General features: G+C 39.7%; 1 protein-coding gene across 5 annotated transcripts in view; it reads right to left on the bottom strand.

Moving 5' to 3' along the window:
* Window positions 1-7,617, bottom strand: part of TET1 (tet methylcytosine dioxygenase 1) — a 72,893-nt gene that overhangs the window by 14,771 nt on the left and 50,505 nt on the right. For 4 of the 5 annotated variants that reach the window (XM_021397557.1, XM_021397556.1, XM_021397558.1 and 1 more), the window contains one exon: window positions 1,257-1,596. In XM_021397557.1, coding sequence (XP_021253232.1) covers window positions 1,257-1,596 — 340 coding nt within the window. Of the gene's footprint in view, window positions 93-1,256; window positions 1,597-7,617 lie in introns of all 5 variants that reach the window. The other variant, XM_021397560.1, reaches the window with a different exon arrangement.

Here is a 7,617-nt window from a genome sequence, read left to right as displayed (position 1 = left end):
CTCAGCCTGAGAAGTCCCATTATATTTGTTTCAGAGCCTGGACTGCGTCTCCCAAACTTGCATGAAGATTAACTCAGTGTCTGTCTAATTGCCTAGGAGAGTAACAGTACTGATTTTATTATTCCATCTTGCTGCATGCAAAATTTTATTTGTTACCCTGATTCTGCTGAGAGAAATGTGTACTCAGGGTGCCGAGTATAAATTACAGACATGTCAAATGGACTCTGGTTTTGTTTGCAATCTTTTTCCTAGGAAGCGTAGCTATTCTTCTGTATGTATTTATTATCATTCCTCACATTAAATCTGTCACCATCTATTTCATGAATTAAAACTCAAAATTACAGCAGGTTGGCTAAGTCTCCGCTTTTCTTCCCCAGAGGTAGACAGCCTGTATTTTAATGCCACAGATTTGTTTTCTCCCTTCTAATCAGAGTCTACTCCATGCCTTTCTTTCTTTTCTACTTTTCATGACTGAGAAGTCCCACAGAAGAATTTTGTTCTTCAAAATGCTGGTCCAAAACATGACTTGAAGTACAGCAGCAACTCCACACAGTTTGGTCAAGGAACAGCTCTATGCTGCACAAGCACACATTGTTGCAGAAGACTCTGTGGGCATAGTGATATTCCTCTAATGCAGAAAGCATACTTTTCACCTAGCTGCTGTGATGTGGAATCTGTTCCACCTCTCTCACCCTCAATGGCAGTATTTCAAGGAAAATTTTGAAAAGGATTGTTGTATCTTATCTCATGTTTGCTGTTGTTTTGTTTTGGGTTTTTGGTTTTTTTTGCAAGTCTCTTGCTCTGTGGCAGTATCTGTGTCACTGAAGTATCAGAAGGAAATGCTCATCAGCTCAGACTGTAAGAAAGCCATTATCTTTCATACAAAGGAGGCAGCAGTTCTTGTACTTTTAAATGATAAAAATTTAAATGATAGAAATTAATGCCTGTTTGTTAGATAAGCATTCCTACCACAGTCTTTCAAGACGCTTCTATTACCATTATTTATCAGAATACGGGATCTTGAAAACATTTCATGGGTTATCATTATTCATGATTGCTAACACACCACCACAAACTTCACCTGTTTTTTCCTGTGCCAACAGAATATCGACTACAACTTGTTCATTAGCCCCTAAAATGCAGAGTATGGAAATTGGTTAAAAAAAGAGTATTAAGGATCTTTTCCTTCCCCTGAGATGGGTAAGTCACAACATCGTATCAGAAGAGACTAGCAGAATTTAATGGGCAGCACTCACCTAAGCAATGCAAAGTGTTGCTGAGATTTTCTGGCGCTTCAGTTTTCAGCTTTATTGGTGTCGAATATTTTTTATCTATTAATGGCTGCTTTTCACTTGGGGTCCTCCTTGTGTCAGGTTTCCTTTTCTTTGTAGCTCTAAGAGGCTCGGCCAACATCCGTACTTCTCTGGGAAATGCTGTGAGCACCTGTATGGCTCCGGCTTTTATCTTAGCTTCCAATCCCTCTTCGGTGCCAAATTCATCTGTTTGTGAAATTTTGTAGAGAGGTAACACATGGAGCTGTTCATCACTTGGAATCACCCCGACTCTCCGGTTGTCTTCCTTTGTTAACGTACAGACCTAGCAAGGATGGGAACATTTACAAATACAATCAGAATACGAAAGCTACTTAAGTATTTATGCATTCAGCCTGGACTTGATTGTTTTCTCATGTTTTGTAGTCTCAATGCCATAGGTCTTTCAAATAGAAACATCTGACAAGTATTTTGTTTGATTTATGGTGATGCAGAAAAATTACCGGTACCTGATGCATAAGGTGAAGGCACTATGTCTTGAACAGGAAAAATGCAACTTTGGTTCAGCTCACACTATCCACAAATATTTGCCAAACTCCGTAAATAATCTGAGCTGTAAATATAGTGGGAAATGTTTTTAAATACGTACTTGATGCTCAGAATCTTTTTTTAAGAGTAAAGAATATGAACATGAAAATATTTTAACTTGAATTCAACCAGAAGTTTCTATGACACGGTTTTTGTTGACAAATGAACAGAAGTTCTCCATGTTGCTGCTTATTTTGTTGTTTGTTTTTAAAACAAATCTCAGCTCTAACTCTGTCTATCTACATACATACACACTCCCCCAGCTCTGTCTGCTGTATCAAAGTCACAAGACCCAGCAGACCTTTGGTTTCTCTCAGGCCACTGACCTACTTTCTCTTATTAAATTATGTGTTGCTGTGAGATATGGGAGCCAAGAGGAGAATGCTGGCTAGATCCAGTTTGATAAGAGCACATCAGAAATGTGAAGTAACATCCAAATGCATTGCAACAATTTTCTCATTTAAGTTTTTCCAAGTCACTGCTGAACCTTTTCAGTACTTATGATTTTCAGCTCTTCTAGAGTTGCAGTTATTAGTATTAAATCTTCACCTTAAAAACCAAATGCTTTTTTTTCTAGTGACAAAAACAAAAACCAACCACCAAAAAAACCCCTTCCTTAAAAACAGAAGAGCAGACCACCTTCACGTGGTTCCACTCTGCACTTCCCAAGGGATGGCATTTGAGCAAGTCTACATACAATCAAACCGTTAATAATTTCATTCATTAAATTCACAGGACAATGCTGTTTTTCCACAATATAATACATTACTAGAAAGCCATGCATTGATATCACGGCGTGGTTAATCTTCTATTTCATGGAGAGTTACTAACTACACACACAAAGGAATCTGAGCACCATCCAAGGATGAGATGGTCCTCCCCCTAAATGGAGGCATTCTCATCCGTCACTGTGTAGGTTGAATGTACTGCATATCACCAGTTAATTCAACTTTCAAAAATCTTGCCACCATGCCTAACATTACAGGAGAAAATAATAATAATACAATTTAGGAAAAACAAATGTTTTATAGCACAGCTTTCACATAAAGGCATCACAGATTTATTTCCACAATAGAATTACAGAACCACAAACTAAAAATCCTAAATAAATAAGGTGGTGGTTAGGGCTTTATAAATAGCTATATGCAAAGCTTGACAGTTGCAGAGCAGCAAAAGGAGAAAATTTGAGGGGCACAGACAAAGGAGAAGAGCTTTTCAGGTGGCATTTAAAAGGATTGAGAGACGGGCTCTTAAGAAGGCAAGGTGAAAGGGCAATTAGAAGCTGATGAGTAGCATTTACTGATGTGCTTGCTCCATGCGCACTTACCTCTACTGCGCAGCCTTTGGACTACAAGGAAGATTCAGAAAAAACAAGTTGTTCCATGAGCAGCAAATGACACCTGGTTTCCTCTGGACTTCTCTGTCCCCACGCTCCCCCACACCCGATCCCAGCACCGTTATCTCTGTCCCTTCCACACTTTGCTGCCACCTCACTGCACCCGCCGGCAGCAAGCAGGCCCTGCTGGCGCTCCGTGCCTCCTGGCTCCAGGCCAGGATAACCCCGGGCTCCCACCCGCTCAGCAGTGGGCTCCCACAGCACAAAGCTTGGAACAAGAGGTTGAAGTCTCCAAGACAAGTTTCTGCAAAGTTCAGTGAAATTTGGTTGAAACTCGCCAGCGGATTCCAAGTTATTCAGGAAGGGGAGAAAGGGTAAGACATACAGAGAGCACAACTGCGTATGGCCGAGCGCATCCTTCATTTCCAAATCAAAAACAAAAAGGAAGTTTGCATGAAAGTCACCTAGCTTCCATTCGTTTTTATTCAAAACTGCATGATTCTCACTTGTTAACAATTCTGCCCATCCTGTGTCTGGACCCATATGCTAGGCTGAAAGTATCTAAATCTCGAAGATTCAAATCCACGCCATTTTGTTTATTTTGAAAATCAAGACCCTCACCCAACTAACAGTCTGCATTTTCACATATTTCACTTGATATATTCACAGAAATCTTATCTTGTACAATTATTTAGATCTATTCTTTCCCATAAAGAGATCTTTTTCTTAAAAATGTATTACTTTTAATCTGATGTGTAATGAGGCAATAGTAGGTGAAATTTACATTTTTGCACTGCTCGACTCAGGGCAGGCATGTAAGCAGAGAGAAAAATCTAAGCTCCTACTAGGTAAAAGAGCTTCCTGCAGGTAGAAATGAGTTATTTCTCAATATCACAAGGAACAAGAAGGAAGCCAAAGAACTCCTGAGGAACTAGGGAAGCTAAGGGCTGCAGTATATTGGCAGAACTATGAAGAAGAAACAGGCACCTCCAACGTGCAATATATTAGCTACCGAATTAAAAAAAAAAAAAACGCATATCAAAAATCAGGTAGAAAAAACTGAATGCCAGTATACCTAAAGCCTGAAAACTGTAACAGAAAACATAATGTACGTAATTTTTAGGGTCACCGTCCCTTACAATATCTTTTATTATAAAAAGGACATAACTGCAAGTGGATAGCCCAGAACTTAATGTGAGCCAGAGATCAGTTACAAATTCAGTCCCTACAGACGAGCTGGCAATTCACAGCTGAAGCAGAGTAATCCACCAAACGTGAAATATCCATTTCAAAAGCTGCTCTAATACCAAAATCTGTGCAATATCTTCCACTAAGAAGCCACTGCTGTGAACTTAAAAGTAACATCAATAGGTGGTATTGATAGTGCGTGAAACTGACCGTGAGAGAATCGTGGACTCAGTTAAACCCCACTTACACAGTGAAGCTGCACGTCCTGCTAGGCTCGATATTTTTTCCAGAATGTGCAGCTAAATCACTCAGGCTGCTTAAAAGCCAAAGAAAACGTTGGTCAGGTAGTTTGTTGACGTTTCCAGAGTGCCGGCTGATCAAAACCAGGCCTAATGCTGGGGTTTGTGATGTCATGGAAAAACTTGCATATTCATGAGTCTGTTTTTTTCCCCACCCATGAACTCCATGAAATTTCCTACGCATCTGTAGCCACGCAACTCTTGAGTGCATAATTCCGAGCCACTTTGATCTGCCTTCGGCCTCTTCAACTTCACATGCAGAAATGATGTAGCCTTTTCCACCGCGTCGTAAGAACAGATGTTTTAAATTCAAGATGTAGCAAAGCAGTCAAACTGCATTTCTAACCTTGAAAGATGAAAATCAAGTTTCCCATACTCATCTCCCCCGTGCAGATGGAAGGCAGAGCAGATGCCACTTGGGACTCTGAGATGCTGTGCGGTCACTGCTCAGCATCACAAATACAAACAGCTTTGCTTTCTTTTCTGTTACAGCTGAAAAACCACCATTCTATTGTCTTGTTATAAACTGAATAAGCTTGTGTAAGTCTCAGAGTCAGCAAAGGGAATGTCAGACGTTTCTCCCTTGGACCACTTGAGGTGAAGCTAACAGCAGCTGCTGGCTACGCACACCTCAGGCAGCACTGTCACGGTGCATGCTGTAACATGGTGTGGTGCAGTAACCATTGCTTGGGAGCTCACAGATTACTGGAGTGAAATACTAGTATTTCTCCATTTTCACAATATAAAGAGCAACAAAAATCTTCCCATAAAGTGTTGTGGAGTTTATCTTTTCCCTGATTGTTATCATCTGCACCACCAGCTTAAGGATCTAAGCACATCTGTAGCTCACAAAGCAGCGTGGACATGATCCAGCATGCAGCCATTAACCATCGCCAGACACACTCTGTCACTTATTGCAAAGGCCTGCACCTATATGCAGTGCTAACTTGATGAGCTGTAACTACAGAAATACAGCAGCTCACTGCAGGAGCAGAGAATCTTTTTAAAGAATATAACAAAAAAAATCAAAACAGGAAGTTCGTTGGCGGTTGCTTATTGACACTGACTATGTAGTTCGGCTGCCAGTAATAAATGTTTTATGGTAGCAGCCCATGAAGCATAGATTTCTCTTTTCTCCTTCCTTCTTCCACAGTGCCTGCTACAGATCACGTGGCATCAGCAACTTCACAGAATTGCAGCTGTTCTCTGTCCTTCCTCCACCCCAGCAAATAGGGCAGCAGGTGACAGAGAGCCATACATGGTACACCACTAGCAAAGCCTTCATTAACCATTCTGTTTTAGTCACTGCGAAACCTCCTATTTCTGTGACTTACATAGATTTGCACAAATATTACAAGTGTAATCCTTAGCAGCTAAGCCATTAAAAACATCACTTGCATTTCACAGAATCCATTAACAACTATAAAGCCTTCTTTTATGTGTTGCTTACTTACAGTCTATAAGCAACACTGCATTCAAACACTACATCATAACATCGATGGCCCTTAGTGCAACGTTAAAAGATGACAGAAGAGTCATGGACAGTGTATTTTATTGACTTGATGGTTTGTCAGAAATTCAATTCATAAGCGGAGATTACTTTTGCTTCTTTCAGATGAACACATCAGTTACACCTCTGCAGAAATGCCAAACGTTTTCATTCTACTACAGAGACAAACAAGGAATACCCATTTTTGTCTTGAGCTTTTCTTCCAGAATGCAGTTCTGCAAAATTCAGGTTGTGATTTTGTCGGCCAGGAAAGGTTTTGAGCAAATCAAATTCCTGCAGTAACCTCATTTTTTCTAAGTTAAAATGTATTATTCTACCTTGGATTTACAAAGACATTTCCAAGATTGTTGTTCCTCTGCTGCTAGCAAAAAGGATAATCATTTGTTTTCAGAATCACATGCAAATAATTCAGCTGATCATCAGAACTTGTATCCCTGGAAAAACATAGGAATGCTTTTCTGAAATTCTGGCAGAGACAGAGAGGCAAAATTCTTCTTAGCAGCTGATTAGATACGATATTCTTTTAAATATACAGTAAACTCCGTGCTAGTCATTAAGCTCACTTCAGTGTTTTGTATGTCCGTGTCTGATTTAAACCATTTAAATATATTCAGTTTTTCCTTTACTTTTGGAGCACTGTGCAGTATTCCTTTCATATTTGTGGTGAAAGTGATTCACCAACAACTGAAGGGAGAAATGAAAACGTGTCACTTATGCCATCACTAGTGGTAATAGAGCTGGCAGCATTTTATACACACCATCCTAAGATGGATTTATTTCATCTGTTTTAGTCTAGGGGAACTTTGGATTTTATAAATGAAGACTTTGTGTCTGAGTAAGAAGGAAGGGAAGCAATCTTACCAACACTAACGAGGTGCAAGATGACAAGTGTGCTTTGTACAAATTTTAAAACTGCAAGGTGCAATTATATATATATTTTAAATCAAACAAAGGAAATACAAGAGAAAAACAGTAAATAAACTTTGTTTGAGGCTTAAAAAGCAGGGCAAATCATTCTAATTCTGCTTATTGCCACAGTATTAGAAAACAATCGTCTGTAAGAAAGCTAGCGGTCACCTCAGTAAGGTGCAATACTCCATACTACATTCTGCACACAAAATACGTCACAGTTAAGATGTAAATGGCTCCATCATTACCACTGGTGGCCTATAAGAAATGGTGATTTATTTTAGACTAAACAGGTACCTGGAGTTGCTGTTGGAATTAGATGGGAATGTAGGAGGTGATTGGACAGCTGTTAAAATCACACATGGTAATCTTGGTGTGGTTACCACCATGTTTCCTATTTGATTACCAGATCTGGTTACAAGCCAAAATTGACAACCCTAATTTTTATCATCAACAAGCTGATCTAGATTGAAGAAAGCCCAGCATATCAAAGAATCCTAGAATAGTCTGAGTCAG

This window comes from Numida meleagris, chromosome 5 (genome assembly GCF_002078875.1).
Source record: "Numida meleagris isolate 19003 breed g44 Domestic line chromosome 5, NumMel1.0, whole genome shotgun sequence".
NCBI classification, from domain to species: Eukaryota; Metazoa; Chordata; class Aves; order Galliformes; family Numididae; genus Numida; species Numida meleagris.
The sequence above is the reverse complement of the archived record's forward strand: the minus strand, read 5'-3'. Positions and strand labels throughout refer to the sequence as shown.